This window comes from Pan paniscus, chromosome 2 (genome assembly GCF_029289425.2).
Source record: "Pan paniscus chromosome 2, NHGRI_mPanPan1-v2.0_pri, whole genome shotgun sequence".
Lineage (NCBI taxonomy): Eukaryota > Metazoa > Chordata > Mammalia > Primates > Hominidae > Pan > Pan paniscus.
In genome coordinates, this window is record NC_085926.1 from 15,756,799 (window position 1) to 15,778,729 (window position 21,931).

Here is a 21,931-nt window from a genome sequence, read left to right on the forward strand (position 1 = left end):
ATAAACCCACACAAATATGATTGATTTTTGACTAAAGTACAAAGGCAAGTCAATGTAGAAATAATCTTTTCAACAAATAGTCCTGGATAATCACATGCCACAAAATTAACCTCCATCTATACCTAACACCTAATATGAATATTAACTTAAAAGGAATCATAGACCTATTTCCCAAATCTAAAATTATTAAACTCAGAAAATTGTGGGTTGTGTAAAGAGCTCTTAGATGCAATACCAAAAGCAAAATCCATGAAGTTAATGAATTAAACTTCATCAAAATGAGACTTTTGTACTGAGAAAGACATAGTTAAGAGGATAAAAAGACAAAGCATGCACTGGGAAAAAATACTTGCAAATCACAGATCTGACAGAGAACTTGAATTCGGAATATATAAAGAACTCTCAAAACTCAAAAATAAGAAAACCACCCAACAAAATATGGGCATTTAAATTATGCTGGGACAATGTGGTACCTATTTGGAAAAGAATGAAAACAAAAACCAAACCCAAACCACTACCTCACATTATATGTATAATTTAACTGCAAATATATTATAAAACTAAATGTAAACAGCAAAATGTTAAAAGCACTCATATATGAATATGGAATATTATCTTTACAACTCAAGTTAGGGAAAGACTTCTGAAACAAGATATCAAAACATTAACTATTTTTAAAAAACTGAAAAACAAGGCATAAAAAATTAAGACCTCATGTTTAATTATACCATAAAGAATTCTGAAAAGACAAGTTTGAATGGGAGAAGATATCTGCAACACACGCAAGTCAAAAAGGGCTCATATCCAGAATATAAAAAGACCCGCTGCAAATTAATAAGAGACAACTCAAAAGAAAAGTAGGCAGGAGATTTATTTATGTATGTATGTATTTATTTTTCAGACAGAGTCTCACTCTGTTGCCCAGGCTGGAGTGCAGCAGCACAATCTTGGCTCACTGCAACCTCTGTCTCCAGGATTCAAGCGATTCTCCTGCCTCAGCCTCCCCAGTAGCTGGGACTACAGGTGCCCACCACCACGCCTGGCTAACTTTTGTATCTTTAGTAGAGATGGAGTTTCACCATGTTGGCCAGGCTGGTCTTGAACTCCTGACCTCAAATGATCCACCCACCTTGGCCTCCCAAAGTGGTGGGATTACAGGCGTGAGCCACTGTGCCCGGCCCAGGAGATTTAACAGGTACTTCATAAAAGAGGCTGGCTATATGCATGCTTAATTAACATATAAAATGTGCCTGAAACTGTCATAAAAAAGCAAGCTAAAATAACAACATACAACTATGTAGGAGGAAAAATCAGTTTTTCCCCTTCTACTCACACACCACTCAATACAAAACTGATACTTGATGTGTGGAGGTTGTTTCCTCATAAAGCAATTCCCCGGAGGACACCAGCTGGGTGTACTCTAATTCCATTTAATCCTGACACTATCTACCTGAAGATAGCATCAGATCTCAAAGTGAGTGCTCAGTCCCAAAAGACTGCCCCTTACTTCAGATGCCAGTCCCTACTAGTAGGTTTTCACCTATACTTCTCACCAACTGGCTATAAATTGAGGTTCCCACTACCTCTTTCTCAGGTTTGATTAGTTTGCTAGAGGAGCTCAAATAATTCTGGGAACACTTTATTTATGTTTACTGATGTATTAATAACACAAAAAAGGGTACAGATGAACAGCCAGATGAAAGAGACGTATAAGGCACACAGCTTCCACGGAAGGGCGTGCAACTTCCATTCCCTCTCTGGGTGCACCACCCTCCAGGAACTGCCACATGTTCAGCTACTGGAAAATCCCTGAACCCAGTCCTTTTGGGCTTTTATAGAGGATTCATTACATAAGCATGACTGATTAAATAACTGGCTACTGGTGACCAACTCAACATTCAGTCCCTCTTCTTTCTCCAGAGACTGGGGGATGGGGGGCTTGAAAAGTTCAAGCCCTCTAATCATGCTTTGGTCTTTCAGGTGACAAGCCCTCATCTTGAAGCTATCTGAGGGGCCTCAAATAGCTCACATAGCACCTCATAAGCATAAAAAAGACACTTATCACCCCAGAAATTCCAAGGGTTTTTTAGAAGCTATATGCTAGGAAACTGGACTATGTCCAAATAAACACTTTACCATATCGTACACTACATACTTCAAAAACCAAGAATGTGGTCCAAAGATGTGGATGAATAAGAATTCTCACACAGTGCTCATGGAAGTTTAAGTTATTTAATAATATGACATTATCAAGTAAAGCTGAATATATGTATAGCCAAGTATTTATACTATAGAAATGCACGCTTATGTGCATCAGAAGACAAGTTTACAAATAGCTGCATCATTCAAAATAGAAAAAAAATGTGAAACAACCCAATTATCCATCAATAGCAGAATGGATAAACTGTGTTGGATGCATTCAGTGGAATCAGGTCAATTTTTAAAACAAAATAGCATTGCACAAAAGAACCCAGACTCGAAGAAAATATACTGTATGATCCATTTGATTCAAAATATGCAAAACTAAATTATATTGCTTGGGGAAGAATAAGTAGGTGGCAAAATTATAAAGAAAACCAAAAGAGACTATTATAAAAATTTACTGGTTACACTGAGGGGTGTGGTGGAAAGTTTTGATCATAAAGTGGTCATCAACAAGGGCACTTCTGAGGTGCTAATGATGTTCTGTTTTCTGATCTGGGTCGTGGTGACATTCACATATTCATTAAATTGTACATTTGTTTTACATAAGTTTATTATATTTCCTAATTTTAAAAAAGTTAAAAGGAGGAGGAAAAAAGTTGGTTATGAAAGTGTAACCATTCTTCCAAAATATCAATTAAAACACATCTGAATTAAGAGGTAAAATATATCAAAGAATTGACAGAAAACAAAAGCTCTGAAATAATATTTCCAGCCTAAGAACAGTCGTTGCTTTTGTTGGTTTAGGAAGTTTTGTTCTCCTGAACTAATGTTCAAAATGAAAAAAAGTCACCTGGGCCAGGAGCAGAGGCTCACACCTGTAATCCCAGCACTTTGGGAGGCCGAGGTGGGTGGATCACAAGGTCAGGAGATCGAGGCCATCCTGGTTAACGTGGTGAAACCCCATCTCTACAAAAATACAAAAAATTAGCTGGGCTTAGCGGTGGGCATCTGTAGCCCCAGCTACTCGGGAGATTGAGGCAGGAGAATGGCATGAACCTGGGAGGTAGAGCTTGCAGTGAGCCGAGATTGCACCACTGTACCAGCCTAGGTGACAGAGCAAGACTCCGTCTCAAAAAAAAAAAAAAAGAAAGAAAAAGAAAAAAAAAAAGAAAAAAAAAGAAAAAAGTCACCTGAAAACTGAAAAAACTACTTATCCTTTATCTACCCATGCCCCCTCCCCAAAGCATCAATTTGGTTCTACAAGGAATCAGGAATAAAAGTAGAAATTTTATTACCAGAGATCTGTGCAACGCAATCTTAGGGTGTGGGGGAAGTAATCTAGTTTCTGTGTAAATAAAACCCCAAACCCTCACTGTACATATTTATCTTCCAAACCAATGATGAAACCTTGACCTACAGTATTTGTTATTTCTCATATACAAAGACACATGTGTTCTAAATGATGAGTTTATTATCTTTTGAGCTAGTCAAGTGTCAGCTGCCCAAGTACAATTAAGCTAAACAGGCTTCTTTTCAATAAACTTGAAACAGAGAGGGCGAAACAAAACACATGTGTACCCGAAATATGGAGAATGGTAGTATTCTCTTATGAAATAGTAAGTTTGTTATCATTTGCAGTTTTCTGTTTATGGTCTGTCAGAGCAGTGCCTTCAGAGGGGCAACCTGGACAGTTGACTGCTCCCATCACCAAAACCAAACTACACACACACACACACACACACACACACACACACACACACACCCTCTCCGCCCTAGCCCCGTCAATACCCACACATAATATAACCAAATACCTTTAGATCATAAACTTGCTGAAGTCAGGGGCTATGTTTTCTTTATATTCATTCGCTTCTAACACTTAGTAATTTGTTATGCAGCAATAAAAAATGCATATCATACATAAGTATCTTTTTCTGGAGCGCCTTTCGTGGTCTCCCAGCTGGTATTACATCAGCCTAATAGGTGTCCATAGCACTCTGAACGTCTCCCTTGTAACAATCATCATATTAATTGACTTGTTTCATGTTCAATGGCTCTAACTCTGGAGATAGGAATCTTGTTTATTCCCTGTTTTTATACCCAGAGTATGATAAATAGTAGCTATTTTTAAAAAGTGCAACAGCTTAAAACAAATAATCTTTTAGTTCACAGTTTTAAGGGCAGTAATTCAGGCATGGTGTGACTGGGTTCTCTGCTGAGGGTTACACAAAGTTGAAATCAAGGTGTTGATGGGCTGTGTTCTCACCTAGAGACCTGACTAAAGGAAAAAAAATCTGTTTTTTGGCTCATTCAGGCAATGGTCAGTTCTTTGTCCTTCTAAGACCTCCATTTTCCTTTCCCGGTTGTCAGCCAGAGGTCACCCTCCACTAGCAGAGAATGCCTGAGTTCTTACCATATGGCTCCCTCCATCTTCAAAGCCAGCAAGAGAGAATATCCTTCACATCAAATCCCTCTCATACTTCTAATCTCCTACTCTCTTTGTTCCTAACTCTAGACCCAGATTTAGAGTTCATGTGATTAGGGCACACCCATCTAGATAATCTCACTTACCTAGAGTCAGCTTTGTGCTCTGCCAGATGACATAAACTAATCAGGAATGAGACCTGATATGGTTTGGCTCTGTATCCCTACCCAAATTTAATCTTAAATTGTAATAATCCCTACGTGTCAAGGATGGGACTAGGTGGAGGTAAATGAATCATGGGGGGCAGTTCCCCCATGCTATTCTCATGATAATAAGTGAGTCTCAGGAGATCTGATGGTTGTATAAGTATGTAGCATTTGCCCTGCTGGCAGTCATTCTCTCTCCTGTCACCCTGTGAAGAGGTGCCTTCTACCATGATTGTAAGTTTCCTGAGGCCCCCACAGCCATGCAGAACTGTGAGTCAATTAAACCTCTTTTTTAATAAATTACCCAGTCTCGGGTAGTTCTTCATAGCAGAGGGAGAACAAACTCATACAATACCCTATCATGCTTACAATACCAGAAATAATACAGGGGACCATCTTAAAAGTCTGCCTACCATAAACTGCAGCCTGAAAGCTTAAGACGAGGCAAAGGAAGAGGGTGAGAATGCAGGTACAACTGATAATCTGATATAAGGAAACAACATTAAAAAGCAGGGAGAAGAAATTATGCATGATTGGACTTGCCTTCACAGGAACCAGCATAGTAACTGGCACATATTACTAGACAAGTGAATAAACCAACATACCAAATATTATCAAATTAAACAAGCAAGTATTTACTAAAGAGCTTATATGCTTATAGCTACAAGAGAAAAGAAATTACTTATAATGCTAAGCCACTAGGTAGAATTGAGAGGTGACGTACCAGGGCAGACAATATGGACAAAAAACTAAATTTGACATAAAGAAAACTGGGTTAAGATATCTTTGAGATCTTGGAAAGTGACCAAATGGAAGCAACCAAATCAAACAATTCCAAGGGCCTTAGTTTTGCCTCATCTGTAACGGAGTTGATTTAACTACTTAATCTTTAAGATCCCTTTCCAGTGCTGACTATCCTACAATATGGAAGGCATGGTTCTTGCCCCAGGACAAATTCCCTGTAGGTATTTTAGAATCTAGTTATTAATTCATGTTGTAATCTAGACACTGCTCTATAATAATATATAAAAATACAGACAGCATCCTATTCTAAGTACTGAATTTATTCCATTCTACAAATTTAGCAGTAATCAGATATTTCTAAGGCTTACTTGCTTTTTATAGAATAATAAAACACTAAAATTACACATCAATAACAGGTCCTGTAAAGGCCAAAAATGGCAGGCCCACAGCTAACATCACATTTAACGTACAAAGTTGAAAGTTTTCTTCTAAGACGACGGACAAGAATGCTGCCCACCCTCACCACTCCTATCCACCATAGTGCTGCAAGTCCTAGCCAGAACAATTAGGCAACAGAAAGAAGTAAAAGGCATCCTAATAAAAAAGAAAGAAATGAAATTTTATTTGCAGACATGATCTTACACAGAGAAATCCCTAAAGAGACACCAAAAAATGATTGAAACTGACAAATGAATTAAGTTGCAAGATACAAAATCAACATACAAAAAAAATCAGTAGCCTTTCTGTATACTAACAAACTATCTAAAAAGGAAATTAAGAAAACAATCCCATTTATAATAGCAACAACAAAAAAAAGTAACATATTTAGGTGAAAATTTAACCAAACAGGTAAAAGATCTGTATACTAAAAACTATAAAACATTAATGAAAACAAATTGAAGAAAACACAAATAAATGAGAAGATATACTGTGTTCATGAACTAAAAAATTAATATTGTTAAAATGTCCATATTATCCAAAGCAATCCACAAATTCAGTGCAATCCCTATCAAAATTCCAATGTAATTTTTCACAGAAAATAGAAAAAACAACCCTTAAATTCATATGAAACAATAAAAGACCATGAATAGTTAAAAACAATAACCAGCTGAAAAGAACGAAGCTGGAGGCATCACACTGCTGATTTCAAAATATATTATAAAGCTACTGTAATCAAGACAGCATAGTAATGGCACAAAAACAGACACAGTGACCAATGGAACAGGACAGAAAGCCCAGAAATAAATCCACTAATTTATGGTCACTTGATTTTTGACAAAGGTGCCAAGAACACACAATGTGGAAAGAACAGCCTCTTCAATAAAAGATGTTAGGGAAACTGGATATCCAGAAGCAGAAGAATGAAACTGGATCCTTATCTCATACCATAGATAAAAATCAGCTCAAAATACATTAAAGACTTAAATATAAGACCTGAAATTATAAAACTACAAACAAGGCGGGGAAGCACCACAATACTGGTCTGGGCAATATTTTTTTGGATATGACCTGAAAGCACAAGCAACAAAAACAAAAACTGGCAAATGGGACTGCATTAAATGAAAAAGCTTTTGCACAGAAAAAAAAAAAATCACATGTATATATTAGCAAACCATATATTTGATAAAGAATTTATATTAAAAGTATATAATAAACTCAACTCAAAAGCAAGAAAACAACCTGATTAAAAGGCAAAGGACCTGTCATGATTAATTTTAGGTGTCCATCTGACTGAATTAAAGGATACTTAGATAGCTGGTATGGCATTATTTCTGTAGAAATCCATGAGGATGTTTCTGGAGGAGACTGGCATGTGAGTCAGTGGACTGAGTGGGGAAGATCTGCCCTCATTGTGGGCAGGTCTGGATGGAACAAAAAGGTGAAGGAAAAAAAAAATCACAAACAATAAGTGAAGTGATGGATATATTAGCTTGATTTAATCATCCCACATTGTATACATATACCAAAATATTACATTGTACTCTACAAATATATACAATTATGATTTGGCAATTAAAACTAATATTAATAATAAAAAGTAGAGGTGATGCCATCTGTGACTGGACAATTGTAATCATCAAATGCAATCCAGTTGTTCGGCAGGCTAATGTTTAGAATTTCTATTCCAGAAGTACTGCTGGAATATAAAAGAAAATTACCATTTCACAAAATATGTAATGTCTAAGTCTGAAAACATTCAGTGGAATGTCAGCTGCTTCAATCAATAAAATTCTTAATGCTGTATACAAAGTTTTGTTGTTGTTGTTTTTAATTCCCTGTGAGTTTAGGAGACAGTTTGCAGCGAACAAAGGGGCTGGAATTCTCAGGACAGAGCAACAGAGGAGAAAGTAGTACATGGAGAGACTCCCAAAGATCTGCAGAATCTCGCCTTAGTACTCAACTGAGTACTGAGTGGGAAAGGAGTGTAAGAATACTACCTGAAGCTGGTGAAAGAAACAGCAGTGTTTTTCAACCTTTTCTTTCTTACTACTCTTTTCTGACAGTTTTTCCTAATCGTTCCCCATGAAATCTTAATACCACTGTATTTCTAAGTTATGCATTTTGGCCATTTAGAGGGCCACAAATCATTGGAATATGTAAGATTTTTTCATATACATACATACCCACAAAGAATCTATTTCCTCTCAATTAGGAGTGATATCACCTCCAACGAGAATGACGGATCACAGAGAACAGAGTGTTCTGTTCCAACTAGCCAGTTAGGGAAAACTAATAATTCCTGGAGCATGGAGTAGAGTACTCAGGAGAAACTTGTTTCGGTAGCGCAGAATTATTAGGCTATTTTAAAAATAAATAAAATGCCATTTACATTAGGATAAAAAATTATAAAATACAGATAAATCTGACAAAAGACATTTATAATGAAATTACAAAATATTGGTGAGAGAAATTAATAAGCTTTGTCATATACTCTGCATCATACACAAATACACAAATATTAAGTCAAAATAGCACATTTAAATGTGAGAACTCTGAAAGGGTCAATCCTTCAAGAGGAATCCTGAGTGGCTAAGTGGAACTAAATTTGAAATAGAGTCAAGCAGCCATTTGGTAATTAAGAGGTTACACACATACTGAGTGTTCAGGGAAAAATGCCATACTCACTAAACTTTGGGACTTTCATAGTTGTCTGTTCCTGTGTATGCTACCTGAATCAATCAATAGACTGTGATCTGTGCCGAACCATCAGAACTCAACAAGTTTCAAACAATCAGAACTAACTGAATTTGCATCCCTCATTTGTACAAGCAGATCAGAGTGGGAACCTGGGCGAGAACTTTTGCCATAAAAGACAAACTTTCTCTTCATTCTCTTAGAACACACCTTTGTTTTGTACAGAAGGCTGCATTTTCCTGGTGTACAAACTGTTAGCTGGCATAAAGCCTCTTTCCTTTTTGGAAGAAAATCCTTTTCAGTGGATTTGTTGATAAATGTGAAACTTAAAACTATAAAACTTCTAGAAGATATGAGCAAAACAACATGACAATGGGACAGTTTTTTTTTAAGATACAACACCAAAACCGAGATCCATAAAAGAACTGATAAATGTGGATGTCATCAAAATAAAACTTGAGCTTTTCAAAAACACTCTTAAGAGAATGAAAATACAGCCACAGATCGAGGATTTGTTTCCAGAACATATAAATAAGAACTCTGAAAACTCAAGAGTAAGAAAACAATCCAATTAAAAAAACTCACAAGAACATTTGAAAAGACATTTCACCAAAGATAAATGGACTGACAAGATCACGAAAAGATTACAGAAATACAAATTAAGACCAAATTGAGATATTACTATTATTAAAATATTTAAGATTTTAAGAGACTGATTATACGAAATATTTGTGAGAATGTTGAGAATTTAGGATTCTCATATCCTGCTGGTGAGAACGTAAAATGATACAATCAGTTTGGGAAACAGTTGGTCAGTTTCTTAAAAAGTTAAACAAGCATATTCAACCATTCCACCACTAAACATTTACACAAGAGAAAAAAAAAGCACACATTCATACAAGGACTTGTACACACATGTTCACAGTACATTTAATTGTAACAGATGAAACAGAGAAGCACCTAAATGTTTACGAGAGGAGTGGATAAACAAATTCTGTATATCATTACAATGGAATACTACTCAGCAACAGAAAGAAAGGAATAAGCTATTAATGCATGCCACAACCTAGATGAATCTCAAAATAATTATGCTGAATGAAAAAAGCAGCAGAAATATTTGAAGTAATAATGACTCAGAGTTTCCCCCAAATGAACGTCAGATAACAAACTACAGATCCAGGAGAACACTAACAGGAAAAATATCCCCCAAAATATATCAAGGCATATCATATTTAAATTGCAGAAAATCAAAGATAAATACAACTCTGAAAGTAGCCAGAGGAAAAAACTTTACCCACACAGGGGCTAAGATAATAATTATGTCTGACTACGCCTCAGGAGCCATGAAAGCAAGAAAAGAGTCCGGAGAAATATTGAAAGCATTGACAGAAAAAAAAATACCACCAACCTACAATTCTGGTACCCTGGGAATTGCCTCAAAAGTAAAGAATAAATACTTTCTCAGACAAACAAAAATTGAGAGAATTTGTCAGCTGAACTTCTCTCTCAGAAGAAAAATGTTATAGTCAGAAACTCAGATCTACATAAAAAAGGAAGAGCATCAAAGAAGGAGTAAGTTAAATAAAAACATTTTATTTTGAATTGATCTAACAGACAATAGTTTGTTCAAAATAATGGCAGCAATATAATGACAAATGCTCACATATATGTGCTCATGTATGCTTATATGTAAGTGTAAGGAATGACAGCAGTGATACAAGGAATGATAAGGAGGAATTAGGGTTCTTTTGTTGTTAGATCCTCATACCACCTGTCAAGTGGTATAGTGTTATTTGACAGCTAGATGTCCATTAGATTAATATGCATATTGTAGACTGTAAGACATTTACTTAAAAAAAAAAGAGGTATAACTGATATCCTAAGAAAGGAGAGAAAATATAATCACATGAAATGCTCAATTAAAACCACAGAAGGCAGAAGAAGAATGGACGACCAATAGGAACAAAAACCAATGGTAACAAATACAAAACAGTAACAAAAATGATAAACAGTAATCCACCTATAACAAGAATCACTCTGGATGTCAATGGTCTAAAAACACCAATTAAAAGACAAAAATTGTCAGACTCGATCAAAAAACAATATCCAAGTATATATTGTCTGTAAAAAACCTTTTAAAATATAAAGATGCAAATAGTAGGCTAAAAGTAAATGAATGGAGAGGATTCTGAGAATACGGCAGAGTAGGAAGCACCAGGAATCTGTCTCCCCAACTAGAAAACAATTCCACTGGCAGAATCTGTCCAATATAACTATTTTGGAACTCTGTCGTATAATGAAGCCTTGCTACTTTCAAGGAAAGACTCAGAGAGGTAAATTATGATTTACTGTGGTCATGGTAAATTGCAATTAATTTTGGTCAATTTCAGTTCTAAGCACAGTAGCAGCTACCCATAACCCACATCTCAGCCCCATGGCAGGTACCTGTGCCCAAACTATGAAACTATAAAAATGCAAAACTATAAAACTCCTGGAAGATAAAATAGAAAATCCAGATGACCTTGGGTTTGGGGATGACCTTTTAGATACAATACCAAAGGCATGTTCAATGAAGAAGAATCGATAAGCTGTGACTTCGTTAAAATTCAAAAGTTCTGCTCCGCAAAAGACATTGCCTAAGAATGAAAAGGCAGCCTGGGAGAAAATATTTCCAAAAGACCTATCAGATAAAGAACTGTTATCCAAAATCTACAAAGAAATCTCAAAACCTAACCAGAAGAACACAAACCTGTTTAAAAAACGGACCAAGGACTTTAACAGACATTTCACCAAAGAAGATATACAGATGGCAAATAAGCATATGGAAAGATACTCCACATCATGTCATCAGGGAATTGCAAATCAAAACAACAATAAGACACCACTACGCACCTATTAGAATGGTCAAAATCCAGAACACTGATAACACCAAATGCTGGCAAGGATATGAAACAATAGAGACTCTCATTTATACCTGCTATGAGTGCACACTGGTAAACAGACACTTTGACAGGTTTTTTAACAAAACTAAACATACTCTTACCTTATGATCCTGCAATCATGTTATTTGATTTTACCCAAAGAAGCTGAAAATATACGTCCCAACAAAAACTTGCACATGGAAGTTTATAGTAGCTTTATTCATAACTGCCAAAACTTGGAAGCAACCAAGATGCCCTTAAGTAGGTGAATGGATAAACTGTGGTACATTCAGATAATGGATTAAAAAGAAATGAGCTACCAAGCCATTAAAAAAACATAGAAGAAACGTAAATGCATACTGCTAAGTGAAAGACGCCAACCTGAAAAGGGTACATACTATATGATTCCAACTATATGACATTTTGGAAAAGGCAAAACTATGGAGACAATGTAAAAAAAATTACCAGGGACTGGGGGGAAGAACGAATAGAGGGTGCACAAAGGATACGGCAGTGCAACTACTCTGTATGAAACTATAATGGTGGATACATGTCATTATATATTTGTCCAAACTCATTCAATGTATAATACCAGGAGTGAACCCTAATGTAAACTCTGGTTTTTGAGCCATAATGATATGTATTAATGTAGGTACATCAATTTTAACAAATGTACCACTCTAATGGGAAATGTTGATAATGGGAAGGCTATTCATTTGTGGTGGCAGTAAAGTGTATGAGAAATGTCTGTATCTTCCTCTCAATACTGTTGTGAATTTAAAACTGCTCTACAACATAAAATCTATTACAAAAAAAAAGCCAGACCAAAAAAATGACATATTGTGTAATTCCATTTATATAACACTCTAGGAAAAAACAAAATGTACAAACCAGGTTAGTAATTACCAGGGGAGAGGAGGGAGGAAGGGATTTCCAAGGGGCAAATGGAGTCCTTTGGGAGCCACAGAAATGTTAACTATCTTGACTGTGGTGATGGTTTCATAGGTGTATGCATGTATCAAAACTTATGAAATTTTACACTTTATATATATGCAGTTTATTATACATCGATTGTATCTCAATAAAAGTTTAAAAAAAATAGTCTGAGGCACTAGCTGAGAACTTTCAGACCAAAGTTACTTCATTTCAGTATGAAATTTAGGACATAATTTATCATATTTTTGCTATACCATATAACTATCAATATCTGTATAAGTAACCATCAGCATTACTTCTGAGTATGCAAGTATTGATACTTGAGCTTTATAGAAAATGCCAGTATTTACCGTCCACCAATTCATATAAACATATGCACTAAAATTGCTTTAAATACTGAACCTAGAGGAAAGGTAGTCTATGAAGTTAATAATATATTTAATAACAGATAATAAATACATTTAAAATTTTTTGCTTGTCCATTTAAGTAGAATTTTTGTTAACTTGATGAAAAGATCCCATTTATTACCAATGAAGAGGGTTAATAATAACCCAAATGCCCTCTAAGAGGGAACTAGTTCTGCTAGTTAAATAAATTATGCTATGAAATACAGTTATAAAGAATGAGGAAAGTCTCTATAGACTAATATGGACTGACTCCTAAAATACACTGGGAATGAAAAAGGAAAATGCAGAACTCATGTATAACATGCTTACTAAAAATAAATACCTGAGTGGAATACAAATTTCTGTATTTTGAACCTCCAAAAACTGCTAGTTCCAGTGGATAATACCTTCTTTGTTTCAGGACCATCATAGTAATCATTTAGTCATAGTGACATAGGACATATACTTGGTTATGGATCTTGGGAGAAACCTCAACATTGACGAAGATAATTTACAAATTTGAAACTGGAATCTTAGAGGCACTGGCCACACAGAGCTGGAGGGAGGTGTCATTTCTCTCCTGGGAGAAAGCTGAGTTGGTTCTTCTCCCATGCCTGCCCCCACCTTCACTCCACGTTCCATACAAGCCAGCTGAAAGCTGGGTAGATACACCTGAGATAGGGATGGAGGGTTGTGGGCTCCAACACTAGTTACTGTGAATAGCTATAAGAAAAGACCATGTACACACATATGGTTTTAGGACAGAGAATGCACACAGCCTCAAGTAATGAGTGAAGAGATTTTTTTAAGAGCTCAGAAACATCAACAGCTTGGTGTACTGACAGTCAGCAGAAGCAACATGTGGCCACTAAGAAAGACTTGTTCAAGATTAGACTGCTTCTTGCTAATTTTCAGAAAAGACTGTATTTGCTGAGCACTTCATGTGAAAAATGTAAAATGAACATCATTTCAATGATCTCAGAAAGCGGTTTTGAAAACAAGGGATAATAATTTGGAGGACTACTTTTGCAATTCATTTTTGAATAATAAAGTATATCTAAATTCAGAAGTCAATAAGCAGAATATACAAGGTAACACTTTCAAAAATATTAAGTTATATGCTACATCTAAGATCTACTGCTTAGCTCTTAAATCAGCTCTTTAGAGTTTAAAAAGGGTTGCTCATAATCTCAGCCTTCCTATGTTTAAAGACTAAAAACAGTTTGGCTGGATCCTTGTGTAATACTACTTTGACATTTTTATCTACCAAAAAAATATGGCACTAAAGAAGGCTTGTGTCTTATTTGTCTAATCACTTGTTTGCAATGATAAAATGTAACAGCACTTGGTATTATAAAAATTAGGATTATCTTTGTATCACAGCTTAAAAGGCAGGAGTTCATAGGGCACCGACATAACTATTTTAGGGAGAAACATCCATTTTCCAACTATTATTGCTTTATAGTACTATTTGGCAGAAGAAAAAATATTTCTCTCTCAACAATATGCTTTATTTCTCCAGTTACTATTAAGTCGGACATGGGTTCAAATTCCCATTCTGCTATACTGATTCTGCAGAAGGTTAATTTTTGTGAATTTTAGTAGAAATGTTAACCTGTCAATTTTACAGAACTGTTGTACAAGTTAAATTGAGTAATACAAAATGGCTTATGCCTATGTCTGTCTCAAAAGTAAAGTTCTACAATTAACACCAATTTTAATACTCTTAATAAAAAATTTATATTTGTAGAAAATAATTTTCTTATAAAGAAGAATCAAAGTTTTCCTCTAAAATGTGGTATCATTAATATTTCAGATTAACTTATTTGGGTTCTACAACATGGCATTAAGTTCTAGTAAATCTTAGGGAAAGGCATTTATTATTTTGGTCACGAAAATCTAGAAACACAAATGAAAGCTTTTGGGCAAAAGCAGGAGGTCACTGAAAGTCATTTAGAATTTTTAGAGTGTCCTGAATTTGGAGTGGGGAAAGACTGTGAAGATCATTAATGTAACCCTACACATTTACCCAAAAAAAAAAAAAGAAGAGTGAGGGCTGAAGTTAACAGGATTCACTCAACTTGTATAGCCAATAAGGCTAAGAAGATATGAAAATCTAGGTCTTTCAACTTAGAGTCCAACTGTTCTTCACATTCTATGTACCACTCTGCTTTTAAAACATTTTGATTGCATTTCCCCTTTTATGGTTTACGTGCTTCTTCCACATCCAGGTGACTTATTTTTCCAAAATTTTGCTATTTCAACAGTTTTTAGGCAACTAATAACCGTCCAGTTAGGTTCCTATCCAAACAACTATTTTCCCTTTCTTCCTTCCTATGAAAATCCTGATTTACTCCTGAATATGGCAATATATTCAATGAAGTCCACTGAAGCCCTATTCCTGCTCCAGGGGATGAACCAGGTGATGAACCAAGACTGATCTAGCAAAAAGCGAATCCCATTCTGCTTTGCTGGTGAATTAGTTTAGAGTAGTCTTGTAACCAATGGAACCTTAGGAAGGAATTTTGTGGGGACTTTCGAAGAGATGTTTTCTCCTTTTTTTAAAAAAAAAAGAAAAGAAAAGAAAATGTACAGGAGAGTCTCTTTTCCAATGTCTTTGGTTGTCTCCCACAAGTACATGATACAGCAGTCATCTCTCTATTATGAGAAAGCCAAGAGTTTCAGAGAAGCTCACCCAGAGCTCTGACATTGCTGTTTTAAACAACCCCAAATTACCATGCTTTAGATTAAATTATTACACAAGCAAAAAACCTCTGTTTATTCAGGTAGTCAATTATTATATCTGTGGCCAAAATCTGCCAAATATAAAACTCTAGTATTTGCTAGTGAAACTATGTTACATGACTTCTAGAAGACTTCATGTCATACCAAATAATATGAATATATAATTTTTTAAAATTAAAGTTTGTTAAAAATCTATTAGGGAAACAAAAAGTTGACTTAAAAAATACAATTGACAAACCTTTAGCCAGACTAAGAAAAAAAGAGAAGAAGATCCAAATAAAATCAGAAATGAAAAAGGAGACATTACGACTTACACAGAAATTACGACTTACACAGACATTACGACTTATGCAGAAATCCAAAGGCTTGTTAGTGGTTATTGTAAGCAACTATATATGCTGATAAACTGGAAAATGTAGAAGAAATGGACACATTCCTAGACATACACAACCTACCAAGATTGAAACAAGAAGAAATCCAAAACCAGAACAGACCAGTAACAAGTAATAAGATAAAAGCTGTAATAAAAAGTCTTCTAGTAATGAAAAGGCCAGGACATAATGGCTTCACTGCTGAATTCTACCAAACATTTAAAGAAGAACTAATACCAATCCTACTCAAAATATTCTAAAAAATAGAAGAGGGAATACTTCCAAATTCATTCAAGGCCAGTATTACCCTGATACCAAAACCAGACAAAGACACATCAAAAAAAGAAAACTACAGGCCAGTATTGCTGATGAGTATTAATGCAGAAATCCTCAACAAAATACTAGCACAACTGAATTCAACAATATATTAGAAAGATCATTCATCATGATCAAGTGGGATTTATCTGTGGGATGCAAGGATGGTTCAAAACACAAAATCAATTAACATGATATATCATATCAAAAAAATAAAGAATAACCATATGATCATTTCAACTGATGTTGAAAAAACATTTGATTAAAAAATTCAATATCCCTTCATGATAAAAACCCTCAAAAAACTGGATATGGAAGGAACATATCTCAACATAATAAAAGCCATATATGACAGACCCACAGCTAGTATCATGCTGAATGAGGAAAAACTGAAAATCTTTCCTCTAAGACCTGCAACACAAGGATGCCCACTGTCACCACTGTTATTTAACATAGTACTGGAAGTCCTATCTAGCTCAATCAGACAAGAGAAAGATATCAAAGGCATACAAATTGGGAAAGAAGAAGTCAAATTATACCTGTTTGTTGGTGATATAATCTTATATTTGGAAAAACCTAAACATTCCACAAGAAAACTAGAACTGATAAATTCAGTAAAGTTCCAGAATACAAAATCAATGTACAAACATCACTAGCATTTCTATATGCCAACAGTGAACAATGTGAAAAAGAAACTAAAAAGTAATCCTTTTTACAATAGCCATACATAAAATTAAATACTTAGGAATTAACCAAAGAAGTAAAAGATCTCTATAATGGAAACAATAAAACACGAATGAAGAAAATTGAAGAGGACACCAAAAAATGGAAAAATATTCCATGTTCATGGATTGGGATGAATCAACACTGTTAAAATGTCCTGGCAATCTATAGATTCAATGCAATCCCAATCAAAATACCAATGGAATTCTTCACAGGAATAGAAAAAATACTAAAATTTATATGGAATCAGAAAAGACCCAGAATAGCCAAAGCCACCCTAAGCAAAAAGAACAAAACTGGTGGAATCCCATTATCTAACTTCAAATTATGCTACAGACCTATCGTAACCAAAACAGCATGGTACTGTCACAAAAACAGACACGTGTACCAATAGAACAGAATAGAGAACCCAAAACCAAATCCAAACACCTACAGCAAACTCATTTTTGACAAAGGTGCCAAGAACATACACTGGGAAAAGACAAGTCTCTTTAATAAATGGTGCTGGGAAACTGGATAACCACATGCAAAATCATGAAACCAGACCCCTATCTCTTGCCATATACAAAATTCAAATCAAAATGCATTAAATACTTCAAACTGAATCTAATACAAGAAAACACTGGGAAAATCTCCAGGACATTAGTCTGGGCAAATATTTCTTGAGCAATAGCCCACAAGCACAGGCAACCAAAGCAAACATGGACAAATGGGATCACATCAAGTTAAAAAGCTTCTGCACAGCAAAGGAAGTAATCAACAAAGTGAAGAGACAACCCACAGAACGAGAGAAAACATTTGCAAACTACCCCTCTGACAGGGGACTAATAACCAGAATATAAGGAGCTCAAACAACTCTACAGGAAAAAACCTAATAATCTGATAAAAAATGGGCAAAAGATCTGAATAGACATTCCTCAAAAGAAGACACACAAATGGTGAAAAGGTTCTCAACATCACTAATCATCAGATATCCAAAACTCAATGAGATATCATCTTGTCCCAGTTAAAATGCCTTTTATCCAAAAGTCAGGCAGTAACAAATGCTGGTGAGGATGTAAAGAAAAGGGAACCCTTGTTCACCATTGGTGGGAATGTACAACCACTATGGAGAACAGTTTGGAGGTCCCCCAAAAAACTAAAAATAGAGCTACCATATGATCGAGCAATCCCACTGCTGGGTACATATCCAAAATAAAGGAAATCAGTATATCGAAGAGATATCTGCACTCCTATGTTTGTTGCAGCACTGTTTACAATAGCTAACATTTGGAGGCAACCTAAGTGTCCATCAACAGATGAATGGATAATGAAAATGTGGTACATACACACAATGGAGTACTCGTCAGCCATAAAAAAAGAGACCCAGTCATTTGCAACAACAGGGATAGAATTGGAGATCATTATGTTAACCGAAATAAGGCAGGCACAGAAAAACAAACATCACATGTTCTCACTTACTTGTGGGATCTGAACATCAAATCAACTGAATTCATGGACATAACAGAAGGATGGTTACCAGAGGCTGGGAAGGGTAATGGGGGGTTGAGTGGGAGGTGGGGATGGTTAATGGGTACAAAAAAATAGAATAAGACCTACTATTTGATAGCACAATAGGGTGACTATAGTCAATAATAACTTAATTGTATATTTTAAAGTAACTTAAATAATGTAATTGGAATGTTTGTAACTCAAAGGATAAATGCTTGAGGGGATGAATACCTAATTCTTCATGATATGATTATTTCACATTACATGCCTGTACCAAAACATCCCATGTACCCCATAAATATAGACACCTATTATGTACCCACAAATTTTTTTTTAAAACCCACTAAAATAAAAAGAAAAATCTATTAGGTGTGTTACTAAGAAAGGTGCTGTTTAGTGGTCTACAATATTCAAAACTTCAGGGTGTGACTAAAGAAACTAATCTAAAATTATACAATGACTATTTAATGGTAGAGAAATAAATCTGAACTTATATCCATTCTAACAATGAATAAAAACAACTTCAAAAAACTTAAGAGAAACCTGAGTTTCAAAAAGTCCAACGTTATTCTCCAAATAGTTATTTAAATAAATTTACTTTGGAAAAACACGACTGTCACACTGACATAAAGCTTAAAAATATTTTATTACCTATTAAAAGTCAGTGCATTTAACACCCATTGCCTTTTAAAACCCCATATGATTCCTTATCAAACAAAATCAGATGATATTTACCATCTTAAATTCAAATAATGGCCAAAAAGTTAATAAATCTTGACTCTAAGGCAACACTCTCAACTACTAAGAAAGGGTCACGAGAGAAAAGGCCTAAAAGCAATCATAAAAGTTGTTGTCAAAAACCTTTGTATCACTGAAGACAATTGTCAAAGAGTTACTCTCAAGAAAGGCCTACTGATGAGTGAGCTGATGCTCTCAATGACTCTGAATATTTTTTTTAATTTAGGATAAATTAATTAAATATAACATAAAAGTAATGTCAGCTACAATAAACTTTGTAATGATGGAGAAATTAGCCCTGGTAAATGGAATTATAGTTCAAACTTTCTAATCAAGGTAGTATTTGTCAGTACTATTAAAATAAAACCAAAATAACAAGAAAACCTTAGGAGTTAAATGGAAAACATGTTTTCCACCTTTTCATGCGTCTATACCCCTTGAGCTATTTTCTAAGAAACGCATACTCTTCAGTATACCCTGGGTAAAGTAACCAGACACTTCATTTAAAACAAATAAATCATGGCCCGGCACAGTGCCTCACGCCTGTAATCCCAGCACTTTGGGAGGCCAAGGCGGGCTGATCACCTGAGATCAGGAGTTTGAGACCAGCCTGGCCAACATGGTGAATGAAACCCTGTCTCTACTAAAAACACAAAAATTAATCGGGCGTGGTGGCAGGTGCCTGTAATCCCAGCTACTTGGGAGGTTGAGGCAGGAGAATCGCTTGAACCCGGGAGGCAGAGGTTGCAGTGAGCGGAGATCATGCCACTACACTCCAGCCTGGGCAACAGAGCCAGACTCTGTCTCTAAATACATACATACATACATACATACATACATACATACATACATACATACATAAATCCTGAATTAGGTGCATGTTTCCAACTAAATATAAACTTGAAGGCAATTCACTTAGAAAGTTTTAAAAAATATATAATGATAGCATTCTGTTCATTACCCAATGATAAAATTAACAACAGTTTTAGCCAATGATTCAAACCTATTCAGATAATTCATTATTTTAAAAATAAGGTAAAACTTTTTTGTATCTACCTAACATTAAGTGGTCACAGCAGTATTATATTAAAAAAAAAAGGAGGAAAGATGAGAGTTAAAAATGAGCTTGCAATGGGTGCTTTCTTAAAACCACAATCATTTCTAGGTCATCTGTTTTGGTGTTGCCACAGCGACTTTGTGAATCATATGACTTTTCACCCCCTCCATAACTCAGGGGTACATTTGTTTCTGGTAAAAATATATACATTAGTGGATGTAATTTTGTTAGAGTACATAATGTGCTTTCAGCCACAACTTAGTAAACTAAATACTGGCCACTGAAAAAACATACAGAGAGAGAAAATTATCCATATATCCACCTTTCTAAAACTGTCCATCATGTCAGCACTGAATATACTACTGTATCGTTAAGTCTGAAAACTTTTCCAACAATGACTTTACTGAAAACCTAATCTGACAAAAATTAATCAAGCACCATTGTAAAACACTCACCATGATTATTTACAAAAAGCAAATCTGATCTTATATTTAGATATACACTTACAAGAATCCTCATGTGAAATGCACAGTTAAGTATTTAATGGTGAAGTATCATGATTTCTGCAACTTACTACATATACATGTAAAAGTTGTATATTAATAAATACAGAAAGCAAATGTGGCAAAACGTTATCAATGCCAAAAGTAAGTGAAAGGTATATGGGTAGTCAGCATGTTTTTTTAACTTCCCTATGTTTGAAAAATTTCAAAGTAAAAAGCTGGGAGAACAAAAGACCCCTACTGGCTGCTACTGCCCTGAGTATATGTCCAGTGTTTTCCCTTTTGCCTCAATACCTTCCTGCCCTCATTTAAAACAACTGTTACAGAGTTATATTATGTCTTGTAAACAAAAATCACAATTCTAGGAAAGAATTTTAAAAAGCAGTTTTAAAGGCTGGCATCAGTGAATTAACTGTTTTACCTGAAAGTTAACATCTTCTTTCTTAAATATTAGTGCTCGAACTTCATCAGGATCTCCGTTAAATATAGCTTGCACCAGTGATGGCTAAAATAGAAGAGAGTAATAAAAACATTAGAATCATCCATGTGGGGTGACTAAGGATATTTTACATAGTTCTGGAATCTACAAGTTTTCTTCCCTGTAGCAATAATCACTTTTGACATTAGCCAGAAGTTTCATAAAACCAAATCATGTCAAAGTACAGGATTCCTACTTGGAAAAAAAAGGCCTAATTAAAAAAAAAAAAATCAATTCAGTTTGACCCAATTTAGGTAGTATAATAAACAAAATCAGATTTTATTTCTTGTAAGTAGAAGCCTTTTGTTTCTGTATATGACAAAAAGAAAGAATCTTCCAAATACAAATGTGTGATCTCAACATCTACTTGTGGGCAGAACTTTTTAAGCAATTTCCAGCCCATGAAGGAAGGCTTTTTTGAAAAGGTCTGTTTGGGGCATCAAATTATCTTACATGGATTAGCATTACATGTATAAAGATACAAATCCCAAGAAAGCAAACCTGGCAGTTGATGAAAATAGCCACTAATCAAAGACCAAAAAATACTGGATACTTAAATAACTTGAAAAGACAAACACATGCATAACTAAATATAATAATTTCTTAATCAACGA

At 35.1% G+C, this 21,931-nt stretch overlaps 1 protein-coding gene across 15 annotated transcripts in view; it reads right to left on the reverse strand.

Moving 5' to 3' along the window:
- The window catches only part of ANKRD28 (ankyrin repeat domain 28), a 194,099-nt gene that overhangs the window by 104,983 nt on the left and 67,185 nt on the right, over positions 1-21,931 (reverse strand). For all 15 annotated transcript variants that reach the window (XR_010111399.1, XR_008624705.3, XR_008955355.2 and 12 more), the window contains one exon: positions 21,261-21,344. Coding sequence is in view for 12 of the 15 variants with exons in the window: in XM_063602197.1 (XP_063458267.1) it covers positions 21,261-21,344 (84 nt within the window). In the remaining 3 variants the exon portion in view is untranslated. The remainder of the gene's footprint in view (positions 1-21,260; positions 21,345-21,931) is intronic.